Source organism: Saccostrea cucullata, unplaced genomic scaffold (genome assembly GCF_032062105.1).
Source record: "Saccostrea cucullata isolate Sc308-1 unplaced genomic scaffold, CSIRO_AGI_Scuc_v1 ctg46, whole genome shotgun sequence".
In the NCBI taxonomy this organism is placed as follows: Eukaryota; Metazoa; Mollusca; class Bivalvia; order Ostreida; family Ostreidae; genus Saccostrea; species Saccostrea cuccullata.
This window is the reverse complement of record NW_026935190.1, coordinates 352,111-370,366: the sequence shown is the minus strand read 5'-3', so window position 1 is coordinate 370,366 and position 18,256 is coordinate 352,111. Positions and strand designations below refer to the sequence as shown.

The following is an 18,256-nucleotide window of genomic DNA, read 5'->3' as shown; positions in this document are numbered from 1 at the left end:
TTTGAATAGGGAGCAGAGCAGATACTGGCCTATTAAAACTTCAGTGGTGGATTCAAGTGCCACGGAGGAGTAAGCCGAAAATTGTCCGCATTCAACTTAATGATAGATTATATTTGCTGACATGGTCATTGTAACGACTGAGCACAGAACCTGCGAAATGACGACTTTAAACGAAGTCATAGTTAAAATTATTGTTCACCAACTCGTACATGGATGTAGAAATTGTTCGCACATAGAGCACGCTGTGCATTATGATTATGAGCCCCATATGCAGGTACATTGCTGCAAAAGTAAGGGAAACTGTCAATAAGAAATATGATGTCATTATATTTCTCATAAATGTGTGTTGTTAGGTAAGCGTTAAGGTCTTTATCTGGTAAAATATCAATTTACGAAGCAGATGTTTTAGAAATGTTTTAGAAAATTAGAAAAAGATCTGCTAATAAAGGGTGCAAATTGTATCAATGAGAATTCTTACAAACTAAATACCACGTAAATATTGTCAATCAGAAACTTCGGCATTTTTCTCACATTTGAAATTTGACCATGAGTTTAGGTCAAAATTTTTATTCATTAAATGACAGATTTGAGAGATATGGCTAAACTAAGACAGTTTTGGCATATTACAAGCAATTTAATATCTCAATGAGCTGTAATGGTAACTTTTATGCTAGACCCCCCATTCATTACAACCAAGATAGCTTTTAACAACAGAGATACTAGTACAAATCTGAGCCAAAATTAGGGGCTGTATCACTGCTTTACAATACCTACACGAAAACTTTTCAGATCTATGTTTACAGAAAATTGTTCTAAGCAATGGTTATTATTTAAGAATCAATGATGAACTTACATGCTATGTATGCAAATTACCCTGTGTTCCAATATACCTTCGTAAAATTAAAACAATGACAGTTATTGCATGAATATATGAACATTATTTTTCTCATCTAAAGCTACTGTTTTAAATATAGTAACTGTATTATTTACCTGTGGGTAAGTTTCTTTAAAACTATTTAACGTTGCTGCATATTGTGTTGTCAATGGATAATTATGTCTTGTTTGGGCTTTTGTAAAATAAAACACATGCTCATTTACTTTCTGTCTAATATAAGCAAAAAATTTGCTCCTCCTTGATGACAACTGTTTTTCATAAGTTGCTGTCTTTGGGGATTATAAAATTGAGAGATCATCTTAGCAGGAAAATAAAGCATATACTTATCACCTTTGATTTTACAAGAAACAACGTTTAATTTTGTAATTCATCAGATGCAAAATTATCTTTAAAACTGCTATTATACATTTCTTTTTTTATTGTGAAAATAAATTAAAAAGTTGTTAAGACAGTTTGTTAGAATTGATTAAATTCACTAAACCTTGTTTTTTACTACAGATCCCAATGTTTACCTCGTGGTCCAGCTACCCACAGCGGCAGACGACAGTCCTACCTCAACCAGTGGTTCCCGCCAGTTTAGGTAGGTATTTCCAGCCTTCTATTTTAGGAAGATGAGAGCTAATGGAAAAAAAGATTATTTACAATGCATATTATGGTGGCATATTTCTGCCCTTTGTGTGCAAGTTAATTTTCTATTAAATATGTCGACATGCAAGATAGATATGTTGACATGCAAGATAGTTATGTCAATGTTGACATGAAGAAAATTGCAATAAAATAAAAATTATAAAAAAAATCTTCAAAAATCTTAAATATTGCCCACATGTGACATCCAACATGCTAAATGCTACTTATTTATGTTAACATGCAAGATAAATATGTTGACATGCAACTTATATATGTTAACCTGCAGCTTATTTATGTTGACTTGCAACTTATTTATGTCGACATGCAACTTGGTTATGTTGACATGCGAGATAACATGTTGACGTGCAGCTTATAAGTTGCATGTCGACATAAATATATCGCATGTTTACATAAATAAGTTGCATGTCAACATATTTATCTCGCATGTCAAAAAATAAGTTGCATGTCACCTCGCAATGGTTTTACCCTCAGCGCTAATATAACCATTCAACATAAATAAATTATATGTATCAATACAGTAATTTTCTTGCATATCAGCATTAACTATCTTGCATGTCAACATAAGATATCTTGCATGTCGACATAAATAGAAAATTAACTTGACACAAAGGGCATTAATATGAATATTTAAACAAACTTACATGAAAAGCTTATTTTTTTCTCGGATAAAAAGACCACAATTGGTTTTACCCTCAGCGCTAATATAACCCTTACAATCTTATATGTATCAATACAGTAATTTTCTATCAGCATCGAAACATTAACGACATACCTCGACTGACTCGGCTGGTCGAACAAACTTCGGATGTGATTGGTGGAGTAAAATGATTTCTCCGCTTGAGATACCTTTTTACCCTTTCTTATTTTGCATTGTATAAAGTTCACAAGAAAACATTCTGTCTTGCCCAATGTCTCTTTGTGCATTTCAATTGATTGTAATTTTCTGATAGCAGATTTTATAAGCAGAATTTTAGTTGTGGACACGCCACATATTAAATCAGTATTCAAAAGAATATTTATTGGAATTCCCATCGATACCAATTGCGTCCCGTTGTTAGTAGACCTATATTTGTATTAATATGAAGCAGAATTAGTCAAAATTTTATACGTAAAAGGAAGAAAACACTTGCAGTGACCTTCAAATAGACATTTAGATATATCGACGATGTATTGTCAATTAACAATGGTTATTTCCATTCTTAGGTTGATACGATATATCCTGGTGAGCTTGAGATGAAAGATGTCAGAGAATCTGACACATTTGTTTCATATTTGGATATTTTACTTGAAAAAGACGTTAATGGTAATCTAAAAACCAAATTCAATGATAAACGTGATGACTTTTACTATTCATACGTAAACTTCCCTTACCTTTGCAGCAATATACCTTCATCACCTGCATACGGAGTTTATATCTCTCAGTTTAATCAATACGCAAGAGCATGCTGTACGTATGTACAATTTCTAGAACGAGGTAAATTATTAACATACAAGTTGATGAAACAAGAATTTCAGCAGTCTCGTTTAAAATCACCATTTCGTAAGTGCTAGGGTCGAGACAATGACCTTGTCAGCAAATACAATTTATCATTGAGTCAAAACTGGCGTCTTTCACACTAATAATTTTAGTCCATTATTTACATATTAAATTGACGACGGATTTTCCGTTATTTCCCGATCATGACGAGGAGCACACGGTGAGTGTGAACGGTCGGCAGGGGATGCTCACTCCTTCATGGCACCTGATCTAATCTCTGATGTTTTGGAGGTCCGTGTTTGCTCAAAGTATTAATAACATATATAAGAGTGGACTTATATATTAAGAATATTTTAACGTTCCTTGGTTGTTGGAGGAATAGGTGCTTTGCTTTATTTAACTGTTTAAACAAGATTATTTCCATAAACCTGAAATTTTTTTAACACCTTATTATTATCTATATACGTGTTTGCCTTTTTTCATGTTTAACAAAGATATATACGAGGGGCAGCTTTAAGTTTTTTGAGGGGACTTTCCCTTAACTTTATTCACAATAATTTTGTAAGCATAAACCTTTTGTCAATTTTGTTATCCAACACCGATAACTTTTTTTTCTTCCAGAAGTTGACTTATTTTTCCAAATAGACAGATAAATCAATTTTTACTTCCCTTTTACAACTTTGTACTCTATAATAAGAACGCGTTAATAACCAGGTAAATGACGGTGATTTTTAAAGTTAAAGTCAATAAAATGGAGTAAATCCATAACCTGACCCCATTTTTTTCAAATGCATAGTTACTCCTACTTCCATGCACTAGGGCCCTCAAATAGTGTTTTATTGTCTGTTGAGAAACTAATTGTTATATTTGAATCTTAAATGAAGTACTAGTATCCAACTTCCCATGCGTTATATATTTTAACCTTACAATCTGTTAGTACAATATAAATGTACAGTACTTCTTTCAAACATTATAATTTCTTCCTGTTAGCTGTCGTAACACATATCTCTACAGATTATTTAACTATTATAAAATTTCCTTCGTAAAAATATTATTTTTCCAAGACTTAATTATATGTAACATAATACACATTTTCAACTATGACAAAATGAAATTGCATTATTCATACATACATTTTGAAGATTAGATTAAGGCAAAATTTGCGAAACCCTTAAAATTGTTTCATAAATATGTAAAAAGATAACTTTTCCAATGTTTCTATTTTAACGGTAAAGAAAATGATTTTTGACGGTCAGTGAGATTTTGGACCGCTATTACATTTTTATAGTCAAAGCTGATTTGCATATATTAAACCGCAGTCTTATTTGATAGGCAAGAGCATGCTCTACGTATGAACAATTTCTAAAACGAGGGAAATCATTACCAAACAAGTTGATGTAACAAGAATATTAGCAGTCTCGTTTAAAGTCATCATTCTTTCATAAGTTAAAGTCTTAAGTTCTTTGGTCGATACAATGACCTTGTCAGCAAATATAACTTATCATTGAGTCAAATGCTGACTGACGTTTTTCATATTAATTGTTAGTCCATTATTTATACACTGAATTGACGACGGATTTTCCCGTTATTTCTCGATCATGACAAGAAGCACACGGATTTTTCCGTTATTTCTCGATCATAACAAGGGGCACACGGCGGGTGTGACCGGTCACAGGGGATGCCCACTCCTCCATTACACCTGATCCCACCTCTGTTGCTTTAGAGGTCCGTGTTTGCTCTCCTCTTATTTTGTATTGTTTTATGGACTTTGATAGTGAATACTGTTCGTTATCTCCATATCCTTCATCTAGATGGAAGCATCATAAAAGAATCTCAGTTGCATTTAACATGCAATATTTAAATTTCATTCGTTAGTGTTCAGCAGGTGTAATAACATTAATATTTATTGGGTAGATTATATATTCGATAATCTGGCAAAAGTATTTTTCTGTCAATTTCCATATTTGTTCTAATTAACATTTCGATTTCTGAATGAAACTTGTGCCTTGGGTCTCACAACCTCGTGCAAACAGTTTGGTTCTAGAGTTAAAAAAAACGAATCTTATCAATGCATGTAAATATATATTCGATAATCTGACATTATTATAATAACAAAGCAAAAGTATTTTTCTGTCAATTTCCATATTTGTCTTAAATTCTAATTAACATTTCGTGCTTAAACGGAAGCGCATAAATTTAGATAAATCCGCTTTGCAATGCCTGACCGACATACCTCGCGACAAAACAGACATCTCTCAATGCTAATGATAAACCTGTAATATCCGACGGTACCTATTTATTTAAAATAGAAAGTTTATATTTGTGAATTAAGTGTTATTAAGTACAGAAATGGTATTCATAAAAAAATAGTACGTGACCTGTTTTGGTTTTCTTAAAGAAAAAAAATTGATTTAAAATTTGAACGATTTCACCATAGAATTTTGTGTAATATTAAGTTAGTGATTGACACTTTATATTGATCAACAAAAAGTACCCTCAAACTACTAAGTTATGTTAGGAAATGTTTAAGTCTTTCTTTTTCACGTTAAATTAGTTACATTTTTTTTTTTACAATTCATTGAAATGTACCAATATATCTAATTACAACTTCACAGCATTATTGTATTCTCCAATATCAACTAATGAATATTAGAATTTGATTATGTTATCCACACGTTATATTAGATCTATTTTTGTATTCTTTTGAAGAGAATTTGTTCAAAATCTTTTACATGAAAAGAAGAAAACATTTGAGCCATAACTGTGACCTTCACCTGACATTTAGTTATATGGAAGACGCATTGTCAGTTAATTAACAATGGTTATTTCCATTCTTGTGTTGACACGATATATCCCAGTGAGCTTGAAATAAAAGATACCAGACAGTCTGATACATATGTTTCAAATTTAGATATTTTACTAGAAAAAGACTTGATGGTTATCTAACAAGAAAGCTTTATGATAAACGTGATGACAAACTTTTCAATTGTCAACTTCATCACCTGCATACGGAGTTTAGATATCTCTGCTGATTCAATACGCAAGAGCATTCTCTATGTATTAACAATTTCTAAAGCGAGGAAAGATTTTTCTATCATATCCCGATCATGACAAAGACCGCAAGCGGGTGTGACTGGCCTGCAGGAGATGCTCATTCCTCTTTAGCATCTGATCCCACCTCTGAAGCTTTGGAGCTTCAATACTGCCTTACAAAACAGATAATTAGATAATTAGATATCATCAAGTAACTCTTAATTTCTCTGAGCTATACAGAGTTTTTAGCTCACATGAACCGAAGGCTCAAGTGATCTTTTCTGATCAAAATTTGTCTGTCGTCGTCGTCGTTTTCGTCGTTGTTGTAAACTTTTCACATTTACATCTTCTCCTCAAGAACCACTGGACCTATTTCAACCAAACTTGCTACAAAGTATCCTTGGGTAAAGGGGATTCAATTTTTTTCATATGAAGGGCTACGCCCTCTTCCAAGGGGAGATAATTATGAATTAGTTAAAAATTAATGGCATTTTTAAAAAAAATCTTTTTCTCAAGAGCCACTGTGCCAGGAAAGATGAAAATCATATGGAATCATCCTCAGGTAGTGTAGATTCAAGTATGTTCAAATCATGACCTCTGGGGGTAGGGTGGGGCCACAATGGCCGATCAAAGTTTTACATAGGAATATATAGGAAAAATCTTTAAAAATTTTCTTCTCAAGTACTGCAAAACCATGATTAGTGATATTAATATGGAAGCATCCTCAGGTAGTGTAGATTCTAATTTGTTCAAATCATAACCCCCAGGGATAGGGTGGGGCCACAATGAGGGATCCAAGTTTTACATTAAAATATATTTTAAAAATCTTCTTCTAAAGAATAGCAAGGCCATGATTAGTGATATTAATATGGCAGCATCCTCAGGTAGTGTAGAATTAAATTTGTTCAAATCATAACCCCCAAGGGTAGGGAAGGGTCTCAATGGTGGATCAAAGTTTTACATAGGAAAATAAAGGGAAAAATCCCAATAACCGAAAAGCTATGTTAAGTCATATTGACATGTAAGCATCATCATGTATTGAAGATTTAAAATTTGTTCAGATCTTGAGTAGGGAGGGAAACAATGGGGAGTCAAATTCAAATTATTACAAAGTAATATATGCAAACAAAATGTTTTAAAAAATCTTTTTCTCAAGAACTTTCTCAAGAAGTTATATGCAGTATTGATATGGAGGCATTCTCATGTAGTATTAGAATTCAATCCCCCCACCCCACCCCTCAGTAAACTTTTCAATTCTGATTTGTGCTTTTTTTCTAGCTGATGTGCTCAGGTTAGCGATGTGGCCCCTGAGCCTCTTGTTTAATAAACACTTATAGGCATGTCAAGGGCTTCTGCATAATTTGATGCACTATTTAGAGACATAGAGATTCATCATGAAACAAACATTGAATTCAGTTACGTCAGTTACTTTAGGAATAAATATATATACCGTTAGTGTATTTTGGATATATAGTGTCAGAATACATCAAAGATATCTATATAAGCCATAAATTGACATAATGATGTAATGATTTCGTTTCATCTTAAGAAAAAAGAAAATGAAGTCCTGAACAAAAGGGAACCCTAACTTAACTATCAGGCTTTGTTCTATCGTACTTTATGACGATTTTGCATCAGGAACATAAATGTCTGCCGCGTCCCTATTCGTTTGTTCCTACTTGTATACATATTGTCCTTACTTCCGTCTCTGGATCAGCCGAGATTTATTGAGTTCGGGGTCTACAGAATTAACGAATCTCACATTACAATGTACCTATATGTTATGTTTGTCAATCAATTGAATTTAAAGCCGTATTGATGTGACGGAATATAGATAAGGAACAAGGCTTCCTGTTTGTGTGCTCGTAGGTGGATACAAATGGTCACTTAAATTCTGTTCATATTCAAATGAAAACATTTGTTCAAAGTGTAGGATGACGATATATTCAAACTTTCAACAAATTTATTACCATATATTCAATCGTAAAAAATGAACTAATGCACAGAAATAAGTTTCTCTAAAAGCGTGAGGTCTCAATGGAAATTGACTGATTAAAATACATCCTGTTTGAGGAAAGAGGAGATGGAAGCGAAAGTTTTGTTGCATATTTTATTTAAGTAAAATCATGGATTGCTTTTATTTATGAAACAGTATGCAATCGATATATTTACTTGTTTTAGACAGTTAAACATTTTCATTAGATAGCTTTATACCGTAAAATTCTCGCAAAAAATACAAGACCTTACTCAGTCTTGTGTATTTGATGTGGAAATGGTTGAAAAATAAAAACAAACAAATTACAGCATAACACAACATAACAAAGAAATAAAACATCAGCAACTTTCTGTAAATTTCACTAAGCTGTCTTGGAAGACTAACGATTATGGCACGCCAAATTCACAAAAATGAGCTAAACATAGTTTCACAGTTTTTAAACTCGGACTGTAAACTATAGTTAACAACGTTAATCTATATTTTAAATCCGTAAACCATAGTTAACGCGATAATCTATGTTTCACAAACGTAAACTATACTTAACACTGAAAACAATCATTTGCAATTGCAAAACATAGATTATCTGATAAATACAGTTTGATAAATACAGTTTCACGATTTGTAAACTATAGTTTACAAACCGTTAACTATAGTTAACGATCTGATAAATATAGTTTCACGATTTGTGAAACTATGATTAACAACTCTTAACTATAGTTTACGATTGTAAACTATAGTTTACAAACGTTGTTTATCAGCAAAATCTATTGTTAACGCTTATTACAGACAGATAAACTTAGATTATCATTCGTAAACTATAGTTAACAACCGTTAAATATAGTTTTACATTATACTTAACGTTTAACTATACTTAATAATTACTTTGTTTAACGTAAACCTAGTTTATCAATTGTGATAGGTTTATCTCATTTTTGTGAATTTGGCGTGCCATAAACGATTGTATTTTTTTTACTCTGAACTCTATTTTCATGAGTAGTGGCTGAATCTAATAGTTTTGGGGACTTTACTCAAAAAAGGTAGGGGTAAGATTGGTTTTTGATGGTTTAATATCAAGAAAAGAGGGAAATGAAAACGGTTTTCATTTGTTTCAATTAATAATTACTTGTTTAACGTGTTATAAGATATTGTCAGTGTTACCTATTTACTAAAACATCACTTGGACTATTTTGTTGATAAGATGTATTAAGCGACAATTGGCATGAAGAGTGAAAATAAAAGATAATCGCACAATTATAGTTGGGGAATTCTAACCCCAGATAACAGAATACAGGTATTCAAAGACATACACTAAATACAGAGTAACAGGAGTCTTGTTTACACATGTACGCAAGACATGCGTTTTTGCAAGTTGGTACGCAGCCAGCAGGCCCTTGACGTTATACTTTTCCTTATCACATTGACAAAAAATTAAAACCTCCTCGTACAATAAGAAAAAAATATATAAGGTCAAGTGCGTCAAATAAAGTTAAATGACACTTGCAAAAATCTAGCCTTCTAAGTAAATGTTGAAATGGTCATCTTTAAAAAAAAAGTTCCAGTAAAATAAACCGTGTACACCAAGGTAGAGCAACATAATTTCAGCACTACTTAACAGTCACTTAGTGCTCTGTCGCTCCTCTAGGATGTAATATATACACACAACAGTTTCCGAGACATTTATCGCTGAGGTTTCCTCCTTCCTATTAAAGCGTTTCCGAACACAGGCAGATAATATTGTTTATAGACAGGAATCCAATCAGTTTTCTGTCTCGGCTTCAGAGCGTCGGCAGGTAATCATGCTGGTCAATGAAGCTGTGTTTCGCTTTATCAAAGGTAAAAGGATGTCATTTGGGAATTTTAATGTGGTTGTTTTTACTTATCTCCTCATGGGTTTTTAAAAAAAAATTATTTACTTTTTCCACTTACCTTTCCTTTTTTTTTTTATATATTTCCCTTTAAGGCTGGTTACATTTAGTAGATATACATTAAGGTAAATTGTGTACATGTATATTGCTGATCGAAATGTTATATCTATTTTTAGCTAAGCATCCCCAACAATGGACCAAGGAAGAGGTGGCAGCGTGGCTCCGGTGGTGCGGGGAGGAGTACTCGATAGAGGCGGTTCCCGCCGACAAGTTTGACATGAATGGTAAGAACTCACTGTATCTCTTGATATTTCGGTACATATAGGGCTGCGTTTAGGAAGATGTGATGTGAGGGCGATTGGGAAAGTGAGGATCAGTAACAAATATGACATTCAGTTTTTTTGTTTTTGTTTTTTTTTGGGGGGGGGGTTTTTTTTTTTTTTTTTTTTTTTTTTTTTTTTGTTTTGTTTTGTTTTTTTTTTTTTTTGTTTTGTTTTTTTTGGCATGGAGAATGAATATAAGCTTCGTGTTTCATCAAGATTTGATACAGGTATCAAAGTATAAAAACAATTTACATGGATGTGATTTATAATTTTGTCATAAATTTATGACCCTAGAGATGAATTATGACTTAGGAGGTCGTGCACTCTTATTCAGTGGATTTTAAGAAAGATTTATCTACAATAATTATAAAAATGTACTTATAGAATTCATGACTAATGAACCATTACCATCTTAAGAAATCACTTTTAAAAATTTAAACATTATTGTTTTCCAATTTTATTAAGACTTTGAAACACAATGTACCTGAAATTAAAGGCGGGGTCTTATTGTTCAAAATAATATTGATGGGACATACCACATCTAAAAGGAGTAATATTAAAGATATATTTTCAAGATAATCAAGATAAATTATAGGCAGTTATTGTTTTTTTAGCTTCCGTGTAAATATACTATTCGAAACAAATAGTCCACAGGAAATATCTATATCACTGCAACCTAAGACTATCCCTGTATATCGTGCTTTTCCTTCTGAATTGCAAAAATTGCTGGAAATATGATTAATGGAATCATTTTAAAATATGCAGTTCAAATTAGGATCCAAATAGTTCTAAATTTAATTTTATGACACACAGATTGTTGTTTGTTTACCTTATTTTAGAGAAACTGATAATACCAGTAGTTTATACACCGTACACTGGAGAATTATTTCAGAACCAAACATTTAAATGTTTTGATCGGTATTGGCTCTTGATTCCAGGAAGTTAAAAAAAAAAATACAGCACTTTGATGTCACGCCAAGCAGAAATGCCATAAATTGATAAAGATCAGGTTTCATATATGTAATATAATATGCAAAGAAAACGTGCAAAATTATTTTCTTCTTACCATGTACATACTTTAAGTATTTACATAGTTTACATTGATGTGATTTTTTTTCATAATTGAGGATGTACATGTATAATGAGTCTGGAAATGAAACTTAAGAGATCTAAAGTTGTTAAGAGTAAAGGGGAAAGAAATATAAGCTATGTATAGAAAAAAATGTTTTCTCTATACTAAGCGAATAAAAAAACGATATAATAAAGAGACTGCATGGGTGTCAAATGAAGAGAGAGGGGGGGATGTAAAGTGCTAGGATAACAGAATCAATAATGTCATTCCAATAATAAATATATACATGTAGTAGTTAGCTAAACCTGTCCATGAAAAAAAAACATATAAGGATCTGGTATATCAATAAATCAGATAATTTTTTGCGATAAAATGAAATTCCTGGTTCGAGAACATAAAAATTTACCATCAAGTCCTCTGACAGTTCCGTCTTTTAATGGCAGTGTCTCTTTAAACAGGAAAAGCTCTGTGTCTTTTGAAGAGAAGCGATTTTATGGAGCGAGTGCCAAAGAATGGAGACCTCCTGTTCAATGCATTAAATAAGCTTGTGCAGAAAAACTCAGGTGAGTTGTATGAGATCTTTAAACAATTTCTATGCCCCCGTAATCGAAGATTCTGGGGTGCATAGTTTTTGCACTGTCCGTCTGTCTGCTGGTCTGTATGAACTTCAACCTTGTAAATAACTTTTAGGTGGGTGGATGTATGGTTTTCATATTTGACATGTGTATTCATTATGACAAGACCTTTCTTAGGGTACAACCAAATTCGACCTCTTGACCTTTGAGTTTGACCCACTTTTATCAAAAATTTCCAAACTGTAACTTCAGTCATGTTTTGAACAGTTGGTGCTATAGGGCTTTCATATTTCGAATATGTATTCTTTTTGACACTTTTGACCTTTCGATGGGTATAAATATTTTTGACCTATGGCTTTTAACCTTGGAGTATTACTCCACTTTCTAAAAAAAAAATAACCTTGGCCATACCTTTTGAACAGCTAGTACTAAGGCTTTCATATTTCAAAAGTGTATCATTCCTTGTGACAACACCTTTCTTTGGATACCAACAATTTTGACCTTTAAAATCTTGACCTTGGAGTGTGAATAGCATTGAAAACTCTAATATAAACTGACATATGGGAGCATCAGTGTTTCTTAAACATATCTTGTTTTCTATCACAAGAAAAAGCAGTTTAATTCAATTTTAATTAGAATGAAGAAAAATAAAATCGCAATCTTTATTAATCTAAAGAGAAATTTTAATTTCCTGCAGGTTTTATTCCGTTTATATATTGAAGTTTTTTATTAACTGTCTGATTTTTAAGTCAGGATATCATTTTCTGTTTTAATTACAGGTACCTTTGAGGGTCAATCCCAGTCAGGATCTCCCTACCAAAATATCTCACCCTCACCGTCCACATTTCAGATCCCACAGCAGTTTTCTTCGCCAGGTAATCATTTTATTATTGGTCGTATTGCGTGCAAAAGGGGAGGGGGGGGGGGGGTAACTTCATATCCGTATTTTATCTCATGTGATTTCGCCTCTTTAAATTTACGTTGGCACTAAAATTTGCGCAACTCTGGTCACAATATTGGACACTGAGAATCTTAGATAATTAATAGAATAAAGTAAATTAATGGATATGATACACATTTCAATACTTCGCGTGATCGAAAAGTTGAGCTTATAAAAAAAGATTCCTATAAATATTATAAAGGCATACAGCTTTTCCAATATTTGCAATCAATACTTTATTGAAAAAAAAGTGATAAATCTACTTCTAAAATTTTACAACAGATGCAGTTTTCAAAAAAAAAAATGTGCATAAAGTGCATTCATCTCTCTTGACGTTTGACATTTAAGCCAATCGGGTGAAAGAAACTGAACATTAATTTCCAACTGTCGCTGTGATCCCCTCTCCAAACGCACTGATCTACTTCCTCTCCACCAGGAAACGGTTCACAGGAAAGCGTTCTATTGACGTTATTTATGGTCATGTAAAAACTTAATCATCCGGATATTTCAGGAAAACAGTAGGGAGTGATAATGATCGGGAAAATGTCAAACATGTCTGCATTTCCGCGTTGATCTTTGAGACAGGCCGGATGTAGGACAAGTAAAATGTTTTTAATATGACACCAACTTGCTGCTAGTAATTCAAGGTATTGATCCGCAGACTTGTTGCGTTTTGAATTGTAGTGTTTCCTTGTTTGTATTGTTTTTTTTTTTTTTCGTGTTTCCAGGTAACTTGGCACCATCATTTTGTCCGTACAAGGAAAGGCTACAAAAACTCCCAAACCATTTATTTATCGACAACTAAAATCATGTACATGTATCTGTTTACTAGAAACATCAGCTGTTTGACTCCCACCCAATAAAATGACGCAAAGAAAATTGCATAAAAAATTTGTAACTTCCAGTAATAACTAAGAGAAGGGAAGATTGAGAGTTTGAGATAAATATTAAAATTCGTACTTGAGTATAAGTACATTTTATGGACATTGACCTACTCTTCTAAGTAGCAATGCGAGGAGGAAGTCATTTACTGAGGTTGAGGAAGGCAAAAGTGAAATAAAAGGAAGCAATTTAATTACAGGAAGCAATTTTATTCGCTTTTATCACAAAACGCTGTAAAAACAAGGTGAAAATCTTTAAATATATATATAAGATGTGTTTTTTTTAATATTTACCAATAAAAAAATACTGTTCTCCATACGACTTCTCCTGGCTTTTTTCCAAATATGTTTAAAAAATATTATGATATTGCATTTTTTTAAATTATGAAGTTATTTCAGTCTATTGTCATTTGATGCATGTGGACTGCGTACAACGTGTGTATAGTTCTGGATAGTGATGCACAGTAATTTAAGCCACTTTATCTTTCAAACAGATATATACCATACGCTTTTATTCGTTCTTGATATAATGATACCTTTTCAAAATGTATTCAAGAAGAAGCTTCAATACATTCCGAGCCTTTTTTCTCCCTACGCCCCTGTTTTATCCGGGCGTTGTCTGATTGTCATATTTGACACTGTGTATTATGGGAAGCTTTTATGTTTACATTATTTCAGTTATTCTTTCATTTCGTCTTATCTTAAAAATATAAAAAAACATATTTGGGCGAAAGTGCATCGACTGTGTTTTTCTTCTTTTTCTCTCCCTTTTTCGGAAGGTGGGGGGGGATGGGGGTGATAATAAAAATTGCATTATTTTCCTTGTCATATATTTTTGAAAGGATGAAACATCTGGCCATTTGCCCTACCAAATTCCTTCTTGAGATCCCTCAGTGTTATATCATTTCTTTATCTGTTTTGTGGTTATTCAGTGTTTCCATTACACTTTGCAGTATGTATAACTTTTTTTTCATACGTAGGTCGAAAATTTTACACACTAGAATTGGTGCCGCGTCCAGGATATTTAAAAATCGTTCAAAGTTTATTTTAAAAAGTCAGAGAAATTCTAAAAAGTATAAGGGGAACTTGCTTTTGATGCTGGTTGACGAACTAGAAGAGTAGACATTAGAACTGTTTCCCCAGAGACTATTTACCAAAACACTTTACTTTCAGATCAGACTAACGGTGGGCTAGTTCTTATATCCCGGTCCAATGCCCAGACAACACAAGTGTACACTACCAAAGTGAGGCCGTTTGTTCCCATACTTCCACATCCGGCGAATCACATCCCAAAACAAGAGATACCCCCTGTAACCACTGTACCAGGTAGTTGTAAGAATTAAGATACATAAATTTAAAATGAAAAGTGAATTAAATAAAAGTTTGAAATGTATTTACATCTACAATTTTGAAATCCTTTATTTTACAGGGATTTTAAGTCCTGCGCCCAGTCCCTCCGACACCGGAAGTGGATCTGACGTAGATTCCTGTACAGAATATGACGGTAGCTACCTTAATATAATATTACTTCCAATTTTCATTTTACTTCTGTTTTACTATACCTTAATATATATTACTTCCAATGTACATTTTACTTCTGTTTAACTGTACAAGTTGAAATTTTTACCTATGAAAATGTAACCCACGGAAATAATTCACAGATCGCATGACGTGTAGAAATCCAATTCAGCCATTGCAATTGAACTACATGAATCAGCTACGCCCAACGATGGCCACAGGTTCAGAGCTTGTTCCATTTCTACGAAGCAAGGAATCAGGTATGAGTAAGTCAATACTTTTATTTATTATTTTTTTCTCGATGAAAGTTCATTATTCCAATCATCAACCAACCTTTCAAGTTATGGTCAATACGGTCTCCAAATGTTTGTTTGTACATGCGTGGATTGTAAAGCATTCTAGCTTTTTTGTTTTTATTTCACTTCATTCTAATGTCCATTTCATTTCTTTAAAAAATTGATACATGTAATACGTTATTTTTTATCTATTTAAATGAACTGTCTTTTTGTTTCTTGTATGCTTTATATCTCAGTATTGTCTATACACTCTTCACATTGCAATTAAGATTAAATTTTCACTAATGTGTGTCTATATTTCCAGATTGCCGACTGTTATGGGAATTTATATACCAGCTTCTCCAAAACCCATACTACAAAGAATATGTCTGTTGGGAAAAATTAGATGACTATGTTTTCAGGATCAACAACCCAACAGGATTGGCACAACTCTGGGGTCACCAGAAAAACCGAACGAACATGACTTACGAGAAACTCTCTCGGGCACTCAGATATTATTATAGAATGAATATCATCAAGAAAGTCTCTGGAAAACGACTTACATATAAGTAGGTTTTAATAGGGAAATTAATCTTTAATCTATTTTTAAGTTGTTTGTAATACAAAGCATTCTGTGTTTTATAAAGTATGAAAAAAAATATATAGCAAATGTAGAAATTTAGAAATCTATGTGATAATTATTGTACTTCCAAAACCAGTAAAAACAAAATATTCAAATCCTTGCCATTTAATATTGAGGTTGAAACATTTAAAAATGATTTGAGGATATCTAAATGACATTTTCAAATGTTCTATGTGCTATCTTCCTGAATAAATAAATTTTAAAGTACATCTATTCGAGCACCTATGACGTCGATAGATGTCTAGCTGTTGTATTACTGTAAATTGTACCTCAATTGTAATTTAATCATAATTAAAAATTCCCAGAGTTCATGAAAAAATAGGACAGAAAAATGTATTTTTTTTTCAACTACAGGTGAGTTTTTGTCAGCAAAGTTAACTCAGAGTCCATAGATATATGAGATAAAATCCTAAATCAAATCTTTTTAAATGACAAGCGCAGTTGCAGTAAAGCAAGACCTAATTAAAAGTTTCTTTCCAGAAAAACGAGTCTTTCAATTTTAACCCCTAAATTAAAAATTTTACACTCAGAAAACAATTTTCAATGCTATTTCTTTTACTATAAAATAGGTGTTCATGAAAATGAAACAAATAAGTATTATACATTTAGATTTGATCACTCAAGATGAAGTTTTTTTCTCTTCTAGTTACTGTATACGCGTCAACAAGAATAAAATAGATTTTCCTTTAAATTTTAGGGAGGGGGTACATCAACTGAGGGTGAATTTAAGAACTTTCATGTATTCTTCATCTGAATATTTTTTTGTTAGCCATTTGAAAATTTGTAAATCCATTCAATTCATTTGAATAAGTATTTCGGGTTTCCTTCGATACATACTGATAGAATAAATACTAGATTTTCACAATTGGTCGATTGAGTATACATTATTTCTGAGTATGATATTTCTATTCCAAAACAGATTTATGCAACCTCCTTGCAATATACAGAAAGGCCAAAGGGGAGCAAAGCCCCACAGCCGATCAAATTTGTTATCCTCGTGTAAAGACGAAGAAGTAGATGATTTTGATGACGACATGCGCACAGACGACACTTTATCGTCAGAATTGTCGCAGGCTTCAATAGAATCAAGAGCTATCAAACTCGAGATTCCGGACTGCCACGAGTTCTCACGAACGGACGTTTCCCGGGATAAACTTACGAGGAGTATGTCGTACCCGGGAATGGTGCATCTGTCCTCGACCAGTAACTCCGCCGATGCGATGGATCAACCAATTGACTTTACAATGACAACGCTAAAGCGAAAAGAAAAGTCTGTTGATGACAGTGCTTCATCTCCAAGGACATGTACACAAATGAGTTTTCCACTAACCATTAATGACGCCTTGTCAACCAACAGTTGACCAATCACTGTATTGGGTGGGGTCGTCAACAGTTGACCGATCATTGTATTGGGTGGGGTCACCAACAGTTGACCGGTCATTGTATTGGGTGGGGTCGCCAACAGTTGACCGATCACTGTATTGGGTGGGGTCACCAACAGTTGATCGATCACTATTGGGTGGGGTCACCAACAGTTGACCGATCACTTTATTAGGTGGGGTCGCCAACAGTTGACCGATCACTGTATTGGGTGGGGTGCTCTGTGTATATTCAGTGGTTTGTGATTTTCTAGGGTTGTTCTCAAAGTGCAACTGAAACCGGTGCTCATTGTTGACTGTGAAAGACTAACGCTACTGTGTCAGAAGTGCAAGTGATTTTTTTATACAAATCCTCAATTTTACTATTGATATCAATAGCAAGACTGTGTTATGCGATTTCATATTGTAAAGGGAATCGCTCTTATGGTTTTGTAAATATGTGGTCGTTATTATTTGATAACGTAAATACTGATTTAAAATCGATTACGTGAAATAAAATGTCATTCATAACGTCTGCATATATACATGTACATTTTTATGTCCCATAATTGAATACTCGGGGCATATAGATTTTGCTTTGTCTGTCCGTCTGTCTGTTCGTCTGTAAAAACTTTTTATCTTGCTTAACTTTTGATTGGTTGGAGGTATTGCTCACATATTTCACTTGTATATTCCTTTTGGCAAAACTTTTTGTTGGCTACTCACTTATTTGGCCTTGAAATATGACCCAATTTTG

The 18,256-nt window shown here is 33.0% G+C and overlaps 1 protein-coding gene across 7 annotated transcripts in view; it reads left to right on the top strand.

Moving 5' to 3' along the window:
* LOC134242166 (transcription factor ETV7-like) overlaps positions 1–18,034 on the top strand; it is a 28,976-nt gene extending 10,942 nt beyond the window's left edge. For 2 of the 7 annotated variants that reach the window (XM_062724222.1, XM_062724225.1), the window contains 9 exons: positions 1,394–1,475; positions 10,091–10,198; positions 11,768–11,872; positions 12,664–12,759; positions 14,879–15,034; positions 15,135–15,209; positions 15,367–15,489; positions 15,824–16,067; positions 17,061–18,034. In XM_062724222.1, coding sequence (XP_062580206.1) covers positions 1,394–1,475; positions 10,091–10,198; positions 11,768–11,872; positions 12,664–12,759; positions 14,879–15,034; positions 15,135–15,209; positions 15,367–15,489; positions 15,824–16,067; positions 17,061–17,502 — 1,431 coding nt within the window. In that variant the 3' untranslated portion in view covers positions 17,503–18,034. Of the gene's footprint in view, positions 1–1,393; positions 1,476–9,638; positions 9,883–10,071; positions 10,199–11,767; positions 11,873–12,663; positions 12,760–14,878; positions 15,035–15,134; positions 15,210–15,366; positions 15,490–15,823; positions 16,068–17,060 lie in introns of those variants that run through there. The other 5 variants (XM_062724223.1, XM_062724224.1, XM_062724226.1 and 2 more) reach the window with 5 other exon arrangements.
* Positions 18,035–18,256: the final 222 nt, after the last annotated feature.